The sequence below is a fragment of the Chaetodon auriga genome, chromosome 5 (assembly GCF_051107435.1).
Source record: "Chaetodon auriga isolate fChaAug3 chromosome 5, fChaAug3.hap1, whole genome shotgun sequence".
In the NCBI taxonomy this organism is placed as follows: domain Eukaryota; kingdom Metazoa; phylum Chordata; class Actinopteri; order Chaetodontiformes; family Chaetodontidae; genus Chaetodon; species Chaetodon auriga.
The window spans coordinates 29,460,001-29,482,500 of NC_135078.1; the positions used below are offsets into that span (position 1 = coordinate 29,460,001).

At 49.8% G+C, this 22,500-nt stretch overlaps 3 protein-coding genes across 4 annotated transcripts in view; 2 read left to right on the top strand and 1 right to left on the bottom strand.

Moving 5' to 3' along the window:
* Positions 1-6,112, top strand: part of LOC143321053 (inactive phospholipid phosphatase 7-like) — a 7,929-nt gene extending 1,817 nt beyond the window's left edge. The window contains 4 exon segments of the mRNA XM_076731168.1: positions 590-912; positions 4,112-4,293; positions 4,788-4,994; positions 5,030-6,112. Coding sequence (XP_076587283.1) covers positions 590-912; positions 4,112-4,293; positions 4,788-4,994 — 712 coding nt within the window. The 3' untranslated portion in view covers positions 5,030-6,112.
* Positions 6,113-6,562: 450 nt separating this feature from the next.
* LOC143320807 (WD repeat-containing protein 5-like) lies at positions 6,563-16,403 on the bottom strand. 2 transcript variants are annotated; one of them, XM_076730757.1, is made up of 14 exons: positions 16,213-16,363; positions 15,274-16,121; positions 13,833-13,941; positions 13,151-13,224; positions 12,929-13,018; positions 12,754-12,843; positions 12,594-12,677; positions 11,941-11,996; positions 10,209-10,255; positions 9,960-10,035; positions 9,329-9,362; positions 9,162-9,236; positions 9,002-9,089; positions 6,563-7,778 (listed from the first exon to the last, which is right to left on the bottom strand). In XM_076730757.1, the coding sequence occupies exons 2-14, from the start codon at positions 15,346-15,348 to the stop codon at positions 7,678-7,680; spliced, it is 999 nt and encodes a 332-aa protein (XP_076586872.1). In that variant the 5' UTR covers positions 15,349-16,121; positions 16,213-16,363; the 3' UTR covers positions 6,563-7,677. The 2 variants fall into 2 exon arrangements, with proteins under 2 accessions (XP_076586872.1, XP_076586873.1); XM_076730758.1 differs by having other exon boundaries at positions 15,274-16,403.
* Positions 16,404-19,214: 2,811 nt separating this feature from the next.
* gstt2 (glutathione S-transferase theta 2) lies at positions 19,215-22,157 on the top strand. Its single transcript, XM_076731207.1, has 5 exons — positions 19,215-19,428; positions 20,613-20,700; positions 20,961-21,111; positions 21,377-21,553; positions 21,756-22,157. Exons 1-5 carry the CDS (start codon positions 19,305-19,307, stop codon positions 21,900-21,902), a joined length of 687 nt encoding a protein of 228 aa, XP_076587322.1. The 5' UTR covers positions 19,215-19,304; the 3' UTR covers positions 21,903-22,157.
* The last annotated feature ends 343 nt before the right edge of the window (positions 22,158-22,500 follow it).

The following is a 22,500-nucleotide window of genomic DNA, read 5'->3' on the forward strand; positions in this document are numbered from 1 at the left end:
TGAACCCACACCCTGTCCTGTCTCTCTGTCCTGGTCTCTGTCCTGTCTCTCTCTCTTGGACCCACACCCTGTCCTGTCTCTCTGTCCTGTCTCTCTGTCCTGGTCTCTCTGTCCTGTCTCTCTCTCTTGAACCCACACCCTGTCCTGTCTCTCTGTCCTGTCTCTCTGTCCTGGTCTCTCTGTCCTGTCTCTCTCTCTTGAACCCACACCCTGTCCTGTCTCTCTGTCCTGGTCTCTGTCCTGTCTCTCTCTCTTGGACCCACACCCTGTCCTGTCTCTCTGTCCTGTCTCTCTGTCCTGGTCTCTGTCCTGTCTCTCTCTCTTGGACCCACACCCTGTCCTGTCTCTCTGTCCTGTCTCTCTGTCCTGGTCTCTGTCCTGTCTCTCTCTCTTGGACCCACACCCTGTCCTGTCTCTCTGTCCTGTCTCTCTGTCCTGGTCTCTGTCCTGTCTCTCTCTCTTGGACCCACACCCTGTCCCGGTCTCTCTGTCCTGTCTCTCTCTCTCTTTGACCCACACCCGGTCCTGGTCTTTGTGTCCTGTCTCTCTGCCCTGGACTCACACCGTGTCCTGGTCTCTTTGTCACCAGGGGGTCGAGAGACTCCTCAGAGGGGGGCTCAGCAGCTGACGTGGGGCCGAAGGAGGCGTCTCGCTGGCCAGAGCAGGACTGTATGCAGCTGAATCCGTCGTTTCGAGGCATCGCCATCAACTCTCTGCTGGCCATCGACATCAGCCTGTCGAAGCGTCTGGGGGTGTGCGTGGGGGCCCACGGCACCGGGGCCCCGCTGCGCTCCATGGTGACCCTGCTGGCCCTCAGCGGACACGCGCTCCCCTGGTTATGTGGGACTCTGATCTGTCTGTGGAGGAGCAGCACGCTGGCCGGACAGGAAGTCCTCGTCAACTTGCTGCTGGGTGAGAGACGGAACCTGTAGTGTGTGTGGCACTCTGGGCCTCGCCGGTAGACTATAGCAGACGCTTGAAATAAGAAATGTCCAGATGAGAGTTGTATTAAAATAAAAAGTATCTCGGTTTATTGTCCACATTCCACAAGATGGTATAAAAAATGAAAATACTATTACCAAAACAATAAAGCAATCTGGTAAGCAAACATGGTAAATAAGCTTCCAGTTGCGAGCAAACAAGCGGCCAAATCAAGGTGTAAAGACTGTGTGCTTCCCAGCAACAGCCGACTGGTCGGCCAGGCACTTCCTGTAAGGACCCCCTTCACCTGCAGGGGGAGCACACTGCAACACGAGCTACCATCACACACATCACACATAGAAAATATCACAAAAAGAATAACATTAAAATTGGCTCCTACAGAACGTGGCTCGAATACTCAGTAACTAAGTACTACTAGAAGTAGTAGTCCAAGTGTACTTCACGACTTTACTTTAGCACATTTGTCTGTACTTTACTTGAGTATAAAAACTTTGGACTTTCACTTTGCTGCACGTGAAAGACAAACACTTTGAACAGTAGTATCTGTACTTCACATGTTGGTTCACAGACGCCTGAATGTTGCTGTTAGCATGTTAGCATCTGTCAGATTAGCTCGCTGTGTCTGCAGTCAGCACTGAGGGCAAAATGACCCACCGGCCCTGCAGACCCTGCAGGCCCCGACAGTCTGAGCACAGGCTGAACACTGAGCCTTCATGAAGGGGGTCTGGTCCAGGACCCTGGACTGAGCTGAGATGCACAGGTGTGTGTCTGCTGTCCACATGTCACCTGTCTGTCTCTCTGTCTGCCGTCCACATGTCACCTGTCTGTCTCTCTGTCTGCCGTCCACATGTCACCTGTCTGTCTCTCTGTCTGCTGTCCACATGTCACCTGTCTGTCTCTCTGTCTGCCGTCCACATGTCACCTGTCTGTCTCTCTGTCTGCCGTCTGTCTGCCGTCCACATGTCACCTGTCTGTCTCTCTGTCTGCCGTCCACATGTCACCTGTCTGTCTCTCTGTCTGCCGTCTGTCTGCCATCCACATGTCACCTGTCTGTCTCTCTGTCTGCCGTCCACATGTCACCTGTCTGTCTCTCTGTCTGCCGTCCACATGTCACCTGTCTGTCTCTCTGTCTGCTGTCCACATGTCACCTGTCTGCCGTCTGTCTGCCGTCCATGTCACCTGTCTGTCTCTCTGTCTGCCGTCCACATGTCACCTGTCTGTCTCTCTGTCTGCCATCCACATGTCACCTGTCTGTCTCTCTGTCTGCTGTCCACATGTCACCTGTCTGCCGTCTGTCTGCCGTCCATGTCACCTGTCTGTCTCTCTGTCTGCCGTCCACATGTCACCTGTCTGTCTCTCTGTCTGCCGTCCACATGTCACCTGTCTGTCTCTCTGTCTGCCGTCTGTCTGCCGTCCATGTCACCTGTCTGTCTCTCTGTCTGCCGTCCACATGTCACCTGTCTGCCGTCTGTCTGCCGTCCACATGTCACCTGTCTGTCTCTCTGTCTGCTGTCCACATGTCACCTGTCTGCCGTCTGTCTGCCGTCCACGTCACCTGTCTGTCTCCCTGTCTGCTGTCCACATGTCACCTGTCTGTCTCTCTGTCTGCCGTCCACATGTCACCTGTCTGTCTCTCTGTCTGCCGTCTGTCTGCCGTCCACATGTCACCTGTCTGTCTCTCTGTCTGCCGTCCACATGTCACCTGTCTGTCTCTCTGTCTGCTGTCCACATGTCACCTGTCTGTCTCTCTGTCTGCCGTCTGTCTGCCGTCCATGTCACCTGTCTGTCTCTCTGTCTGCCGTCTGTCTGCCGTCCATGTCACCTGTCTGTCTCTCTGTCTGCCGTCCACATGTCACCTGTCTGTCTCTCTGTCTGCCGTCTGTCTGCCGTCCATGTCACCTGTCTGTCTCTCTGTCTGCCGTCTGTCTGCCGTCCATGTCACCTGTCTGTCTCTCTGTCTGCCATCCACATGTCACCTGTCTGTCTCTCTGTCTGCCGTCCACATGTCACCTGTCTGTCTCTCTGTCTGCCGTCCATGTCACCTGTCTGTCTCTCTGTCTGCCGTCCACATGTCACCTGTCTGTCTCTCTGTCTGCTGTCCACATGTCACCTGTCTGTCTCTCTGTCTGCCGTCCACATGTCACCTGTCTGTCTCTCTGTCTGCCGTCTGTCTGCCGTCCACATGTCACCTGTCTGTCTCTCTGTCTGCCGTCCACATGTCACCTGTCTGTCTCTCTGTCTGCCGTCTGTCTGCCGTCCACATGTCACCTGTCTGCCTCTCTGTCTGCTGTCCACATGTCACCTGTCTGTCTCTCTGTCTGCCGTCCACATGTCACCTGTCTGTCTCTCTGTCTGCTGTCCACATGTCACCTGTCTGTCTCTCTGTCTGCCGTCCACATGTCACCTGTCTGTCTCTCTGTCTGCCGTCCATGTCACCTGTCTGTCTCTCTGTCTGCCGTCTACATGTCACCTGTCTGTCTCTCTGTCTGCCATCCACATGTCACCTGTCTCTCTCTGTCTGCCGTCTGTCTGCCGTCCACATGTCACCTGTCTGCCTCTCTGTCTGCTGTCCACATGTCACCTGTCTGTCTCTCTGTCTGCCATCCACATGTCACCTGTCTGTCTCTCTGTCTGCTGTCCACATGTCACCTGTCTGTCTCTCTGTCTGCCGTCTGTCTGCCGTCCACATGTCACCTGTCTGTCTCTCTGTCTGCTGTCCACATGTCACCTGTCTGTCTCTCTGTCTGCCGTCTACATGTCACCTGTCTGTCTCTCTGTCTGCCGTCTACATGTCACCTGTCTGTCTCTCTGTCTGCCGTTCACGTCACCTGTCTGTCTCTCTGTCTGCCGTCTACATGTCACCTGTCTCTCTCTCTGTCTGCCGTTCACGTCACCTGTCTGTCTCTCTGTCTGCCGTCTGTCTGCCGTCCACATGTCACCTGTCTCTCTCTCTGTCTGCCGTTCACGTCACCTGTCTGTCTCTCTGTCTGCCGTCTGTCTGCCGTCCACATGTCACCTGTCTGTCTCTCTGTCTGCCGTCCACATGTCACCTGTCTGTCTCTCTGTCTGCCGTCTACATGTCACCTGTCTGTCTCTCTGTCTGCCGTCCACATGTCACCTGTCTGTCTCTCTGTCTGCCGTTCACATCACCTGTCTGTCTCTCCTGCAGCTCTGATCCTGGATCTGATGACAGTTGCGGGGATGCAGAAGCTGGTCAAACGCCGAGGACCATGGGATTTCCCTCCCAGCTTTCTGGACTACGTTGCCATGGATACGTATTCTTTCCCAGCAGCCCACGCCAGCCGAGCCGTAATGGTGTCCAAGTTCCTGCTGAACCACCTGGTGCTGGCGGTCAGTGAGTTTAACAGCATGATGCTGCTTTTACTGTTGAGCAAGGCACTGACCTCAAACACACACACACACACACACACACACACACACTGCATGTGTGTATGTGTATAAGTGTGTGTGCTTGTTGGTAAGAACAACTCTGATCCCAGAACAGTTTGGAAACATCAATGAGACAGAACGAGATCACCTGCTGCTCCTGACATGAACTCACCTGTCTGGAACATTCCACAGGTGAACAGGTGAACAGGTGAGAGCATCATGATTGGCTATGAATCAGTCGTTCATAGAGGATGGAGCGAGGTTCACCACTCTGTGAACACATGATGGAGTACACACGTGTACTTACTGTGTATACATACAGTACTCGTGTGTCGTATAAGTACATAAAGAAGTATTTCAGTACGTATTGATGACTGAATGATGATCAACGTGTCATTCACATTTGAAAAGTGTCGTAAAGCTTGTTGCAGTAATGGCGTCTACCTGTCCTCCAGGTGCCCCTGAGGATCCTGCTGTACCTGTGGGCCTTCCTGATGGGCGTGTCCCGGGTGATGCTGGGTAAACACCACCTGTCAGACGTTGGCTGTGGATTCGCTCTGGGCTTCCTGCACTTCAGCCTGGTGGAGTCTGTTTGGCTGGACTCTGCTACCTGCCAGACCCTCATCTCCATTGGCACGCTGCGCTGGACTCCACTGGTTTAGGTGGGAACGGTCTGAACTGGTTTGGACTGGTTCAGATGGGTGTAAGACTGGTCTGTCTAGAGTCCAGATGTCCACCTGTGATGGCACACGTTGGACACGTTTTTAACTGGCTTGGAATGATGGAAAAGTCTATTTTTGAGACTGGTTTGGACTGGCCTGTCTGGACTTGACGCTCCGCTCCAATGACACATCTGGACGTACCTTGTTTGGACCAGTTTGGACTGGTTTAGACAGATTTAATGTGGCTCTGGTCCTGTTTAGGCCCAGTCCTGCTGGACTGCTGTAGCTGGTGGACCTGTGGGTCCAGTATGCTACACTGAACATCTCTAAGACTGGTCCAGTCAGACAGACACAAAGACAGCCGCTCTCTGTTCTTGTCTTACAGTCACAGTGTTAGCATTAGCATTAGCCACTCACAGTTTCATGCTGCTTTCATGTTTATGGCCAGCTGAGTGGACGGATGCCGAACCCCAGAAAGAAGCTAACAGCTGCTGTGAGAGTTTGCAGCTGAATGTGTGTGTGTGTGTGTGTGTGTGTGTGTGTGTGTGTGTGTGTGTGTGTGTGTGAGACAACAAAGTGTACGTAGTTTACTTTTGAAGAGAAAATGTCGAGATGTTTTAAGTTGTTTGGATAAAAACTAAACAAGAATACGGAAACAGACTAAAGAACAAATGAAGTACTCAGGAGCTGATTTTTGTCGTCAGCTGATTCTTGAAGTAAAATTCCTTAACACTGAAATTTTATCAGGAAGGAACAAACTACACAAACTACAGCCATAAAGAGTTCATGTTTGGCCGCTTGTGTTTACAACATGAAAAAAACTTTGTGTTCAGGTCTGAAACTCAGGTGTAACATTGACAGCTGGTGTTGGAGGAAGTGAAGTGACAGCATGTGAATGAATTGTCATGTTTTCACGAGTAAACGTGTTTTCACCTGGAAGTTTTCTGTTTGGTTCAAGTGTGAACAGCTGATCTGTTCAGATCTGAAAAACTGCTGACTGAAGAACGACTGACGGATGCTCGCTTGAACTGAAACGCAAACAATCAGATTGTCGAGATGAAGAGTTTTCTGGAGAAACTGTTGAGAAGGAAGTGGTGCACACGACAGAAGAAGAAACAAAGTCTACAAAAAGTTTTAACTGTGTTTTGTTAAGTCGAATAAAAACTCTTCTGATGTGTTAAACTTACTTCACTGTGTTAAACTGACTTCACTGTGTTAAACTGACTTCACTGTGTTAAACTGACTTCACTGCATGTTAAACTGACTTCACTGTGTTAAACTGACTTCACTGCATGTTAAACTGACTTCACTGTGTTAAACTGACTTCACTGCATGTTAAACTTACTTCACTGCATGTTAAACTGACTTCACTGCATGTTAAACTGACTTCATTGTGTTAAACTGACTTCACTGCATGTTAAACTGACTTCATTGTATGTTAAAATGACTTCACACGCAGTGAAGACAGTTTAACACAGTGAAGACAGTTTAAACCAAGTTTACGTCCTCAAATGTAATGACAAAAGCAGGTCCCCACAATGTGAAGAAAACACGGCCGCACACACAATCAGCTCATAGTCAAAAATATTTATTTACAAATAACCGAAAAACAAAAATGAAAAATTATCATTTCTTTTCTCAGTCAGCTGACTGAAGCTTCTGGAAACAGTTTGAGGAGGAGGATGATGATGAACTGCGGTTTGTTCAACAGGTCTGAGAGTCAGTGAACGCAGCAGAGTCACAAACTGACAAAAATACAACTGTCACTCAAACTGTTGCTCAGCAACACAAATCTGATGTCATATTTTCTGATGATCCAAAACTTGACAAAAGCTGAGAAACGTGTTTTTTTCAATAACGTGAAGCTTCATTTTTACTTAAAGGGAAAATTCACTGATTTCAACCTGGACAACGAACAGTCCAGTTTCCTGGTCCTGGTCGGTCTACCTGTTGTACTTTGTGCCTCTGGAGGAGGAAATGATGTCATGGTGACATCATTAGGTGATGTTTGAACCAGCTGTTGATCATTATCCTCTCTGCTCTCAGATTTACTTGTTTATGATGTTTCTGAGATAAAACTTCTGGATTTTTTCTTAATGATGCACAATTTTTCTTCGGTCTTTTAAAAATATTTTTTTCCAGATAATTAGATCCATAAAAAACTACATAAATAAATTTGACTTTGAGGGAAACTAAAAACTTTCTGTAATAATAAAAACAAGGGAAATGAACAGCTGGACGTCTTTTGAAGAAGTCAAGACTAAACTAAACCAACACGATGAGCAGATTCAGACTTCAGAAACGCTCCAGCTCTTGCTGTAGTAAGTGAACCACGACAGTCTGGTACCGGATCACCTGGACCTGGATTACCAGGACCTGGATCACCCGAGACTAAAATCATTCATTTAATTGAATTTAATCTGGAGAGAAAACAGTGAACTCGTCCTTCAAATGCTCTTTTATCAAAGAAACACTTTTAACTTGACGGCATCATTTTTTACAGCGTGAACAGCCTGAAGAGGTTTTTGGTGTGAAACCAGGACTCGGTGGGACCTGGACTGACGGTGCGTTCAAGGCTCTATCAGTAACGATCTGTGTGGATGTTCTTTGTGGCGAGTTCAACCAGGACAGTTCCAGACGGTTCAGGTACCGGACCCGAGTCCAGTCCAGGGCCCCCTTCAGTCTAACAGTCGCTCTTCCACAGTTTGATGGTTTTGTCGTTTTCCAGAGCGGCTGAGGCGATGATGTTTTCTGTTGGATGGCAGGCGGTGGAGATCACCACGTCTGCACAGAGACACAAAGGCACGACGTCGTCAACAACAACAACAACAACAACAACAACAGCTTCTTCTTCTGGTTTAGATGAGCATGAACCAGAACCCGGATGTCTTCTGATGTGTCCCTTTACAGACTCGGTTCAGGTCCATGCATGTACAGCTGGTGTTTGACTTCTATGAGCTTCTATGAGACGCAGAGACACAGCCAGAGACGAGGACACACAGTCAGAGACGAGGAGACACAGCCAGAGACGAGGACACACAGTCAGAGACGAGGAGACACAGCCAGAGAGGAGGAGACACAGCCAGAGACGAAAAAGACATAGCCAGAGACGAGGAGACACAGCCAGAGACAAAGAGACACAGTCCGAGATGAGGACACACAGCCAGAGACGAGGACACACAGCCAGAGACGAGGACACACAGCCAGAGACGAAGAGACACAGTCCGAGATGAGGACACACAGCCAGAGATGAGGACACACAGCCAGAGACAAAGAGACACAGTCAGAGACGAGGACACACAGCAGAGACAAAGAGACACAGTCCGAGACGAGGAGACACAGCCAGAGACAAAGAGACACAGCCAGAGACAAAGAGACACAGTCAGAGACGAGGACACACAGCAGAGACAAAGAGACACAGTCCGAGATGAGGACACACAGCCAGAGACGAGGACAGACAGCCAGAGACGAAGAGACACAGCCAGAGACAAAGAGACACAGTCAGAGACGAGGAGACTCAGCCAGAGACGAAAAAGACACAGCCAGAGACGAGGAGACACAGCCAGAGACGAGGACACACAGCAGAGACAAAGAGACACAGTCCGAGACGAGGACACACAGCCAGAGACGAAGAGACACAGCCAGAGACAAAAAGACACAGCCAGAGATGAGGACACACAGCCAGAGACAAAGAGACACAGTCAGAGACAAGGACACACAGCAGAGACAAAGAGACACAGTCCGAGACGAGGAGACACAGCCAGAGATGAAGAGACACAGCCAGAGACAAAGAGACACAGCCAGAGACGAGGACACACAGCCAGAGACGAGGAGACACAGCAGAGACAAAGAGACACAGTCCGAGACGAGGAGACACAGCCAGAGACAAAGAGACACAGTCCGAGACGAAGAGACACAGCCAGAGACAAAGAGACACAGCCCGAGACGAAGAGACACAGCCAGAGATGAAGAGACACGAGGAGAACTCCAGAGGTCAAAGGTCATACCTGTGTGTCCTTGTAGTTTTTGGACGATCTCTTTGGTCTGAAGGTTCCAGATGTAGACCATGCTGTCCTCAGAGCCTGACACGATCCACTGAAACACAGAGGTCAAAGGTCAGACCGGCTGACGGACGCAGGCGTGCAGGTCACATGACATCATACGTACTTTCCCTCCTGTCACAGAGAAGTTGGCGAAGATGCAATATTTCTCATTCTTATGGCCAGTGTACGTCTTCAAACACTGAGGACAGAGGACAGACACAGGAAGTTAGACTGCTGAGGACAGACGGACAGACAGATGGACGGACAGACAGACACAGAGACAGACAGTACCTTTCCTTTGCTGTAGTCCCAGAGCTTCAGTGTGCTGAAACCAGAGAACACAGTTAGCTGTATGTGAAACACACACTCACACACACGCGCACACACACGCACACGCGCACACACACACACACGCACGCACTCACACGCACGCACACACACACACACACACACACACACGCACACGCACGCACACACACACACGCGCGCACACACACACACACGCACTCACACGCACACGCACACACACACACACACACACACACACACTCACACACACTCACACACACACGCACACACTCACACGCACGCACACACACACACACACACACGCACACGCACGCACACACACACACGCGCGCACACACACACGCACGCACTCACACGCACACACACACGCACACACACACACTCACACACACGCACACACACACACACCCCAACACTGAGCTGATTGGTCCTCAAACGTCTTTAGACTCGTCTCCAGACGTGAACATGAGCCGAGCTCAGAGCTGCTGATAATGAAGCTGCAGTGAGGTTCACTGTCCTTTGTCCTCCTGAGACACAAGAAGCCTGATCAGCTGACCACAAGAAGCCTGATCAGCTGACCACAAGAAGCCTGATCAGCTGACCACACACTCACTTGTCCAGTGTCGCAGCGAGGATGTATTTTCCATTTGGTGAAAACTTGACAAAAGACACTGGAGGATTGTCGTCGTCTGAGGGGACAGAGACAGAGACAGACACATGAGTAGATCACAAAGCTGTGCTGCACTGGAGGACGCATCGGGACAGAAAACCTAAAAGGTGATTTATTGATCAGCAGAGAAGAACATGACATTTAATCTTCAGTGATTGGCTGCATGTGTCTGAATTCAGTGGCTCCACTCACCAATCAGAGTCTTCAGACACTGTCCTGATGCTGTGTCCCAGATACGACTGCAGACAGACAGAGACAGAGGTCGTTTCTCAATACCAAGTACGCCAAGTTCGGACTCACGAACTTGGCAGTTCGGACTGAGCAAGTTGGACCTGTGAGTACAGTCTCTCCAGGACGGGAGGACGCAGGACGGTCATTCTGCGATAGGGACGGCAGCGTACTTGATGACGTCACCATCGCAGCTCGTCTGCCGGTTATCTCCGAAAACTTTGGAGCAAATTTTAAACTACGCGCTATCGTGATGAATCGACCACAGATTTGAAGTTATAAAATAATCTTAAAATCACATTCCGTACTACTAAAACAGTAGTATTTCGAAACCTGTAACTTTACAGTTGTGAGTCCTCTCCTCCACGATCGTTGCTATGAAATGCATTCTGGGATACGTGGCTGCCCCAAGTCCACACAAGTCACCACCCGATGCATCCTCCATAAAATGGGAGGGGCAAGAACACATCCGGGTATTTGACTGTACTTGGCGAGACGCAGACTTTTGAATCGGAACAGAACTTGGACTGAGACTGATGACGTTTGTCAAGTACACAAGAACACAAGAACAGAGAAGAACGCACGTTGAGAAAGGCCCAGAGAAAGACAGTCAGGACAGAAGCAGAAAACGTCCATCATCCTTCACTCTACAGCACGTGTCAAACTCGAGGCCCGCGGGCTGAATCCGGTCCACCGCGTCGTTTCGTGGTCCAGACATGCTGCTCTACAGCGTGCAGCGACCACAAACTACATCTCCCACAATGCACGGCGAGTCTGTGACCCGCCAAACAACAACATCCTGCAGCGTTTTCCTATTGGCATTTAAAGCGGTTTGCTAACGACTGACAGGTCCAGGAAGAGAAGGACTGATACAGAGGGAGACAAAAGAATGACGGACGGGAGGGACGACGTGTTTGTACGTGAAGGACAACAACCGGTTTGTCTCCTGCGTTACGAGGACGCGTCGTGATGAAGGAACACAATTTACATCAGCATTTAGACGCCCAACACGAAGCCAAGACGCTAAATTTAGCCTCCAATAAAAACACAGAGTGTGTGCGTGTGTGTGTGTGTGTCTGTGGATGTGCATGCGTGTGTGTGTGTGTGTGTGGATGTGCGTGTGTGTGTGTGCACGTGTGTGTGTGTGTGGATGTGCGTGTGTGTGTGTGTGTGTGTGTGTGTGTGTGTGTGTGCGTGTGTGTCTGTGGATGTGCGTGTGTGTGTGTGCACGCGTGTGTGTCTGTGGATGTGTGTGTGTGTGTGTCTGTGGATGTGCATGCGTATGCATGTGTGTGTGTGTGTGTGTGTGTGGATGTGCGTGTGTGTGTGTGCACGTGTGTGTGTCTGTGGATGTGCGTGTGTGTGTGTGTGTGTGTGTGTGTGTGTGCGTGTGTGTCTGTGGATGTGTGTGTGCGTGTGTCTGTGGATGTGCATGCGTATGCGTGTGTGTGTGTGTGTGTGGATGTGCGTGTGTGTGTGTGCACGTGTGTGTGTCTGTGGATGTGCGTGTGTGTGTGTGTGTGTGTGTGTGTGTGTGTGTGTGTGTGCGTGTGTGTCTGTGGATGTGCGTGTGTGTGTGTGCACGCGTGTGTGTCTGTGGATGTGTGTGTGTGTGTGCGTGCGTGTGTGTCTGTGGATGTGCGTGTGCGTGTGTGTGTGTGCGTGTGTGTGTGTGTGCGCGCGTGTGTGGACGTACCACAGGCCGTCGTAGCTGCTGGAGACGATGAGCGATCCGTCTCTGTTGAAGTGAACCTGAAACACAGAAACACGTTTGTTCCATGAGTCTTCATCCACTGAGTCCTCGCCGCCATGAAGTCGGCGCTCCAGAGCCGAACCTCACCCACAATGCACCGCAGTGTGCAGAACACACGTCCATGGTTAGGAGGCGGTGGACATAGAGCGACCGCAGACCTTCACCTGCTCAGGTGTTCTGTGCAGCTTCGCTCGTCTGGCTCGTGGATCGTTTCATCGATCGCTTCGTGCTTTACTGGAAAACTACGTCTACTCTGGTTTACGCGCAGCGATCGGCACCTCACAGCAACCTTCACCGAGCTTCACTTCTCCTCTTCATCACTCTGACCTTCAGCTGGACTTCATGTCTGTTCTGTAAGACCACGCCAACCTGCAGCGGTCCAGACCGTCAGACACACCTGAACGTGACGCCTCATTGGAACGAGGCTGCAGGTATCTGATGAGTCAGCAGTTCATCCGGATCTGACGGTCGATCTCTAAAAACCCCCCGTCCCCGCCCCCCCCATCCAGCCCCCCACATGCACGCTGGTGCTTAAAAAACAAGTGGAACAACCAAAGAAACACAGCCAGGCTCAGAGGTCAGAGGTCAGGACTTACGGCAGAGACCGGGTCAGAGTGAGCCGGCAGAGTCTTCAGACATTTTCCCGTCTTCACGTCCCAGATCCGAACGCTTTCGTCGAACTGCAGAACACAGAGAAGCAGAGTTAACGTGGTGCCGAAGCTCCGGCCTCTGCTGGACGGCGGCGAGGCAGCGTACCGATCCGGACACCACCAGGTTGGACTGAGGGTTGAAGTTACAGCAGAAGACGTAGTTACTGTGTCCCTTCAGAGTCTTCAGACACTTCCCCTGAGGAGACAGACAAACGTTTACAGAGACACTCAAACGTGTGTGCGTGTGTGTGTGTGTGTGTGTGTGTGTGTGTGTGTCTTACAGAGTTGTTGTCCCAGATCTTAAGTGTTTTGTCATCGGAGGCAGAAACCAGCAGGTTGGAGTCTGAAGACCAGGAGACATCAGAGATCCCCTAAACACACACACACACACACACACACACACACACACACACACACACACACACACACACACACACACGTGATCAGAACCAGAACTAAATCCAGACTGGGTTGAGACCAGGACCAGGACTGAGGTGTCTCACCAGCTTGTGTCCAACGATGGACTTCTCAAACTTCCCGTCAAACGCTCCCCAAATCTTTATCAGCTTGTCTGCAGCTGCACAGAGACGTCACCATGGTTACTGCACACTCAGTGTCACAGCGTGTTGTGTAGCATGTTGTGTAGCTTGTTTTGTAGCATGTAGCATGTTGTGTAGCGTGTTGTATGGCATGTTGTGTAGCGTGCAGCACATTGTGTGGCATGTTGTGTGGCGTGTTGTGTAGCATGTTGTGTGGTGTGTTGTGTGGCGTGTAGCATGTGTGGCGTGTTGTGTAGCATGTTGTGTGGTGTGTTGTGTGGCGTGTAGCATGTAGTGTTGTGTGTAGCATGTTGTGTGGTGTGTTGTGTGGCGTGTAGCATGTTGTGTTGTGTGTAGCATGTTGTGTGGTGTGTTGTGTGGCGTGTAGCATGTTGTGTAGCATGTTGTGTGGTGTGTTGTGTGGAGTGTTGTGTGGTGTGGTGTGTAGCATGTGTGGCGTGTTGTGTGGCGTGTAGCATGTTGTGTACCATGTTGTGTGGTGTGTTGTGTGGAGTGTTGTGTGGTGTGGTGTGTAGCATGTGTGGCGTGTTGTGTGGCATGTTGTGTGGTGTGTTGTGTGGCGTGTAGCATGTTGTGTTGTGTGTAGCATGTTGTGTGGCGTGTTGTGTGGAGTGCAAGTCCTCACAGGAGCTGGCCAGCCACTCTCCGTTGGGGCTGAACTTGACGGAGGAGACGGCCTTCGTGTGTCCAGCCAACGTGAACTTCACGGTGTAGTTTGGTTTGGTCGGGTTGGACTGAAACACACAAAGTTACCACTGAGTAAACCTCAATATCACCTGAGTTATCATCGCCTGGACTCTGAGGTAACGGCAGGCAGACTGGGACAAACTGGCATGACCTCCCACATGTCCCACAGTTCTCATGAACTCTGAGGACTTCAGTATCCGTCCAGTTATTGACACTGATTGGCTGTTTGTTGACCAGATGATCCAAGTTCCTGCTGAAAACTTCACACCTTCTTCTCCACCAGACCTCATGAAACCAGACCTCAATCACAAACCGCTTCAGTCCTCCAGGTTAGGCCTCATGATGGTGGTCTACATAAAGTGGATCTCTGACAGCGTGAACAGCTTTTGACTCAGACTGGTCGAATGGAACTGAGTACATTTACTCAAGTACAGATGTGAAGTACCTGTACTTTCCTTGAGCCACATTCTACTTTTACTCCACCACACCTTCTCTGGCATCGTTGATCCCACCAGTCTGAACACACTGATGCCTCGTTCCCATCAGCCTGTTTCTTCCTCAGTTCTCCTGTTTGACAACTAGGTGTCAGCACAAAGAGGAAGACCTCCTCAGGCCTTCATCACACTCACTGGCGTCATGTTTGACTCCATCCTGCTGACCGAGTCCATTGTATCTTTGCTTTAATTTGACCTCTGTTGTTTTTTAAGAGTTTGAGGTCAAAAGAGAAAAGGGTGGAGAAGGACGGCAGAGGTGGAGCCTGGAGGAAAGAGCAGCTCTGTCCACCTCAAGTTTGACCCTTTTCTCCACTTTTTTGTCAAATGTCTCTGTGAGGTCCTGTACGATGATCGGCCCTCTTTGCAGCAGCCTGGTGTCCAACAGTCAGGAGACTCTAGACCAGGTCCTGGTCTCTGGCTCCTCCTTCCATGTGTCTCAAGTAGGATGGAGGTCTTTCATAAGACAACACCTGACACATCTCAGATGGGCTGTGTGTCTCCATCGTGGTCATTTCATCTTCATGTGATTGCTCAGAATCTCTCTGACCCTCACATCTACATCTTCATCTTTCAGACTCGACTTAAAAAGCTGAATCCTTCCAACATCCCATCAAACAGAAGTACAGGAAAGACAACAACTCTGGGAAAAGTATTACAGAATGTGTGTGCAAGTACCTTTATGACAGGATGGATGGTGTCCTCTTTCTCTTGATCTCATTTGTTTCTTAAATATCTAAACACGTCTGTATTAGTACTTTTATTCAGTAAAGGATCTGAATACTTCCCCACCACTGCTGACAAGCTACCTTTCAGCTAACAGACCACTTACCGGCTAACTGGATCACCTCTCCCGGTGTCTGGACCCCGTCAGTCCCTCTGACTCACCTTAGAACCGGATCCTGAGGACGATGAAGGGTGTTTGATGTTTTCGGTCTCTGGTTTCTTCTCCTCCGTCGCCATGTTGTCGTTAGCTTGAGCTAGCTTCTATTAGCTCTGTTTTGACTCTGCTGCTGGAGTGGAGCTAAAGCTAGCTGCCGATGCTAACAGCGCTACAGTAGCCTCGGCTGTCAGCGCAGGTTTCCGGTCAGAACCGGTTCTGTATGAAAGGCCGGAACCGTCTGGACCGGGTCTAAACGGAGACTGACTTAATACTAATAATACCAGAAAACGGAGACTTGCCTGTTAGCTTCAGCTAGCCACTAAAACAAGAATGCGCTGGAGAGCGCGTAGCTGATTCTACGCATGCGTGATAGAAACATTTCGACGGCGACGAAGAGGGTACAAAACAGATCGATATACGTGCAGCGCGGTTTCCTTTCCACAAATAACTTTCACTGTAGAAATTATGGCCAGTGTGTAAAATACACAACCAGGAAATTACACGTGTGTATTATAGACAGTCTGTGGAAGACAGAACGAGTCAGTATGATTGATTTATCAGGAAAACTTTACACACGTGACGCCTCCAGTTTCTTTTCCACAGGCAGCAAAGACCAGTTTGTTCTACCGTCAGTCTGTGGGCCAGCGCTGGTCTTGGATCAGTTCTCAGTGTGCTATGAGTCCCTGCAGAGGTAACCAGCAGCTGGCGATGACGGCGGCGACCGACCCTGCCCACCTCCACCCACCGTTACACAGCGACCAATCACAGCAAGCGACTGACACTCCAGGAAGCTCCATCTGCTGACAGTGACGAGACGTCGCACAGCCCCGAGACAAGACCAGGTCCAGAGACTCTGCACACACAAAAACAGGAGAGGCTGGTTAAGAAGATGTCCTCTAAAACAAAGGACTGCAAACGTTTGATGAAATGCAGTGAAACTCAACCGAACAGTAACGGAGCTGTGAGCTGTTGTAGCTTCTCGTGTTGTCTCGTGTTTGTCTTAATCTGAACTGTGGGTCTCTATATACTAATAAATAACACACACGGAGGCGAAGTGACTTTTCGTGTTCCTTAGTGGCGGCTCCATTTTTCATTAAAACAGTCAGAAGCAATCGAACGCAACACCTGAAGTGCTGCAGGCTAAACTAGTCGAGCACTGAGCGCTCGATCAAATACACCACATGAGCTGTCACGACTCAGTTCAGGTTCCTGCAGGAACAGTCGGCTTCATGTTCCTCGTGTTCATTGTTCCTGACGGACCGTTTGTACAACTGTGTTAAAAAAAAAAAAAAAAGTCTTCTGTGATTGAAGTCCCAGAAGTCTAAGGACATAAAACCTGAAGGACTGACGTCAGTGACGGCTCTCTGCAGCCTCTGAACCCGAGTTGATCTCTGAGGGCAAAAACACGCCCACTTTACAGCAAGACACTCCCGCTTTATGATAAGACACTCCCACTTTATGACAAGACACTCCCACTTTACAGAGAACAAAGTGTAAATAATTCAAACTGAACATAAACCTGTATGATGGTGACAGACAGACAGACAGACAGACAGACAGGTGGACAGACAGACAGACAGACAGGTGGACAGACAGACAGACAGACAGGTGGACAGACAGACAGACAGACAGACAGACAGGTGGACAGACAGACAGACAGACAGACAGACAGACAGGTGGACAGACAGACAGACAGACAGACAGGTGGACAGACAGACAGACAGACAGACAGACAGACAGGTGGACAGACAGACAGACAGACAGACAGGTGGATAGACAGACAGGCAGACAGACAGGTGGACAGGCAGACAGGTGGACAGGCAGACAGGTACTGACTGCTGTATGTTGTGATGCAGGACCTCAGTTTGAATCCTCTCTCTGTTCGACTGCAATTGATGATTTCTGGTTGGCTGCAGCCCAGCTCCACATAGCCACGCCCCTGGCCACGCCCACCACCTACATTACAACCAAAACACTGGAGACAACCTCCTGCCACACACACACACACACACACACACACACACACACACACACACACACACACACACACTTATATATTCATTTCCTGCAATGTGAGGAATACATGGACACACACACACACACACACACACACACACACACACACACGCTCACACACACTTCTTATGATCCGACTGAGTGTGTATTGTGAACACACTTCAGACACGTCTTAAACTTTGTGCTTCAAATGAAAATGATCAGACTTTAAAGATGATCAACAGAAATAATTAACGAGGACTTTAAATGTGGCCGGACCGCATGAAGCTGACCGAGAGCTTCAGTGTCACAGAGGTGTGTAAAGGTCAGAGGTCAACAGCCTGAAGCTCGTTAGCTGCTCATGCTAACACTGCATCACATTAACATTTAGACTGAGAACAGTTGCAGGTCGCAGATTAAAAATAAACACCAAGACGAGACTGCACAACAGTCTCTGCACAAACACTCCTGGTCAATCATCACTGATCACCGCCGGTCAGCACCTGACAGCAGCTGACACACCTGTCCATCCAACATGACATCATCAGAATCAGCCTCACTTTCAACAACACACAAGAAGATAAAAGCCGGATCAGTTTCCGAGCACTCGGTCAGTCAGCCGGCGTCCAGAAGATCATCCTGAAAGAAACTGAATCTGATCATATGTCTGACGTTTTATTGACAAGCTCAGAGATTCAAAAACTCAGGAAATGAAATAGAACAGAGGAGCTGATGGAAGCAGGTAACGTCAAGGTGTGTGAGTGAAGCTGCCTTACCTTGCAGACTGATGAGAGACAGAGCAGTGAGACAGCACAGGAACAGCTGAGAGGAGGACATGATGAGAGACAGACTGAGCGCTAACACCCGCTCCCCGTCCTCAGCCTGGACGCAGCCCTCCGATTGGTGGAGCCTGCAGACCCCACTCAGGGTTAACTGGCCCCCTCACCACAAGGCTCTGGTCTCATAGACAGATGGCTGACAAGGTGAACCAACCAGGTGACCTCGTTCTGTATCGCTGCCGCTGAAGCTTTTCTACACTGATAGTTTGTGATTCACAGAGAACAGATGCAGGAATAAGAGGAAACTACATTTGAAATCTTCAGGTTGTATTTTCATAAATGGACAAGGCTTTTGTCCCCAGCTGGACGAGCTGTCCCTCCTCATAAACTAAGACCTGCTGGATCCAGTTCTGTGAGGTTCGATCCGATGGGACAGAGAACAAAGTGTAAATAATTCAAACTGAACATAAACCTGTATGATGGTGACAGACAGACAGACAGACAGACAGACAGACAGACAGGCAGGCAGGTGGACAGACAGGTGGACAGACAGACAGGCAGGCAGGCAGGTGGACAGACAGGCAGACAGACAGGTGGACAGACAGACAGGCAGGCAGGCAGGCAGGCAGACAGACAGGTGGACAGGCAGACAGGTACTGACTGCTGTATGTTGTGATGCAGGACCTCAGTTTGAATCCTCTCTCTGTTCGACTGCAATTGATGATTTCTGGTTGGCTGCAGCCCAGCTCCGCATAGCCACGCCCCTGGCCACGCCCACCACCTACATTACAACCAAAACACTGGAGACAACCTCCTGCCACACACACACACACACACACACACACACTTATATATTCATTTCCTGCAATGTGAGGAATACATGGACACGGACGGAGCGATGGGTTTTATGTGTCCCTCATTCAGGGACAACGTGACGTCCTCTCATGTTTTTCTGAACGGCTGTCTCATCACCAAAATCCTGGAACTGTGAATTATCCTTGTTTGTGTGCTGAAATTTAAAATTATGTTTTTATTGAGGGAAGTTTACATTATTCTGACAGCATCGCCATACTGACAACATGCTAACTTCATACTAACTCACGCGCTGAGCCTGCAGTCAGACTGGGTGCAGTGTGCGGGGCGGCCGGCAGGGGGCGACGCGGAGCCGCTGACGCGCAGCAGACGGGCGGAGAAGGAAACACAGCTGGAGTTTGAATCTTCGGTTGTTACTGTGTTTACACGTTAAAAGCGAGTCTGGTCTCATGGCTGCACGGCAGTTGGTGGAGGTGTATCTGGACCTTCTGTCGCAGCCCTGCCGGGCGCTGCACATCCTGCTCGACTGCAACAAAGTCCCGCACACAGTCCGCACGGTGGCTCTGAGGAAAGGTCAGCAGCTAGCCATAACTGGCAAACAGACGAACCAACTCATCGGCGAACTTAACCAGCTAGTTAACTAACGGGCTGCCGTTAACTACCGGTCAGTGCTGTGCTCAGTTAGCAGTTTAACGTCGGAGTTTTTCTGCTTTCAGTGGCTTCGTTCGTCTTGACCTCTGCCCCAGAGAACTTTGACCCAGATCATAGCTCTGGTCTCGGCTAACAAAACTCCGTTAAAAACATTACCTTTTTTAGGTTAACTTTTGAAATTTGCAAAAATATGAAAACAATATTGCAAATTAAACACATGGCGCAAGTTTATACGTTCTTCTGACAAATTCGTCTGAAAGGGTTAAATAAACATCCACGCTGTGTCACGTTTCAGTAACAAGTAGTGATGTGTCGGTCGTGAACGAAACGGCTCTTAGAGCCGGCTCCTGCCTGGGAGCCGGAGTAGGAGCCGCTTTGGGTTTTTTTGTTTGTTTGTTTTTTCTCGACTTTTTTTCCATTCAAGCTGCACATGATTGGTCAACTACATGATGTGTGGTGGCTTCTGTGTGTACGCACTGAGCAGGAGGGGGAGGAGCGGGGGGTACAGACACAGTGCGCGCGCACGCACACACACACACACACACACACACACACACACACACACACACACAGAACTGCGACAGACAAAATGCTGGAAAGGTGAGAAAATGAGTGGCCGCAGGAAATGCAGTAAAATTTGATATAAACTATGTTTTGCACATTAGTAATTAATTTTACATAAAATTTTACATTATTTTGGTAATAAATAAATTTAAGCAACAAAAAACCTGAAGAGCCACTTGGGAGCCAAAAGAGCCGACTCTTTTATGAGAGCCGAGCCGTGAGAACCGGCGCTCTGAAAAGAGCCGGAATTCCCATCACTAGTAACAAGCTAGTTTTAAGGGGGCGTGGCACTAATCAGGAGGTCGGTGGTCCACTGCTGAAGTATCCTTGAGCAAGATACCAAACCCCCAAACTACCCCCATGCTGCGCCATCTTTGTGTGAGTTCATATGTACACATTTGTAATTGTAAAGGTCATGGTCTTGTCATGGTCATGCTCTGTGCGGTCGGAGTGAGGTAAGAGACTCGGCATGCAGGGACATTAAACTGCGTGATTTTTGAACGGAGTCTGGTTGGAGCTGTTCTTTCGTCTCCTGTGTGCAGGAGAGCACAGAACTCCAGACTTCACAAAGCTGAACCCCATGCAGAAGGTTCCAGTCATGGTGGACAACGGCTTCGTCCTCACAGAGAGGTGAGGAGACACACACACACACACACACACACACACACACACACACACACACACACACACGTGAGGATTCTTTGACACATTTTTTAGGGATGTCTGTGAGATTCTGTCCATCAGAACAAAGTCCATGATTTAAAGGGCAATTCTGTCTTCGTGCAATGTCCAATGTGTTTATTCTGTCTTATGGAGGACAAGTCCATAAGGTGTTAGTCCATTATTAAAGTAATAATATGCCTCACATATCAGTGTGTGTGTGTGTGCAGTGACGCCATCATGAAGTACCTGGCCACCAAGTACGATATCCCAGAGCACTGGTATCCACGGCAACCAGAGAGACGCGCCAGAGTGGACGAATACACGGCCTGGCATCACAATTACACACGACCACACGCCGCCAAAGTCTTTATACTGGAGGTACGCACGCACACACACACACACACATGCACGCACACACACACATTCTCAATGCTCAGACTGATCAGTGATTCATTGATCAATAGAAATGAAGACAGGCTGACAGGTGGGACGAGGACGTCTGTGAAGGCGTCTTTCAGCGAGACACCCAATCCTGAACATGGGACAGCATCACTCTGACAGCTCCTCTGTCTCTGTCTCCACCCGTCCATCTGTCTCTGTCTCCACCCGTCCATCTGTCTCTGTCTCCACCCGTCCGTCTCAGGTGCTCCTCCCGGCTCAGTCTGGCTCTCAGGTGGACGAGGTGCGTTTGAATCGTGCTCTGTCTGAGCTCGATGACACTCTGGACAAACTGGAGTCCATGTTTCTCCGCAGGCAGCCTTTCCTCTGCGGTGATGACATCACTTTGGCCGACCTGCTCGCCATCTGTGAGCTCATGCAGGTCAGAGGCTCTGATTGGTTTACATATGTGTCAGCTGACTGCTCGCTAAGCCCCACCCCTTTAGTTACTGTCTCTGCAGACCCCGACACACCTGCTGGTCCCGGTTGCAGCAGGTGTGTCGGGGTTTGTAGCCCTCCATGTGTTGGGGGTGGGGTTTAGCCGTTGGTCATTGGTTGAGCGTGCTCGGTGTGTCTCTCTGCAGCCTATTGGGGGAGGGCGAGATGTCCTGCAGCAGCGTCCCCAGCTGCAGCGCTGGAGGGACAGAGTTCAGGCGGCCGTCGGCGAGTCTTTCGACAGAGCTCACGCCGTCCTGTACGGCGTCAGAGATCGCCGCAAAGCCAAGCTGTGACATCACAGTTCATCACTGATCAAGCGCCTCAGTCTCAAAGCACTTCAACAGAAAAACGTCTTTGTAACAATCAATAAAGTTTGGAGATTTTTTTCTCATCTTCCAGTTTGTTGTTTGTTTACTCGTCAGTCTGTTTACCTGCTTCACCGTCACCATGACAGCACACAAGCATCGTGTCTGGATCTAAACTGAGTCTAAACCTGAACTGAGTCTAAACTGAGTCTAAACCTGAACTGAATCTAAACTGAGTCTAAACCTGAACTGAGTCTAAACCTGAATGAATGTGTAACCCGCCTAACGAAGGGGTTACGTAATATATTTTATTCATTTCTGATCATTATTTCTTTCTACCTTATGTTTGTGAGTACTATCGGCTTTATTTTGAAAAACCGGAACTATATTTTGTGATCCGGAAGTAATGTGTTAAAATATTCGATGTAGCTTAACATTGCTAATTCACGCGATGGAGCACTGTTTCTGTTTCTTCCGTGAGGATTAGAAACGAGGAACAGAGGACGGAGAACCGAAGAAACACTTTAAATTGTCCGGTCTCTCCTGTTGAAGATCCCCTTCTTGGTCAGGTCTTAATTGATGCGTG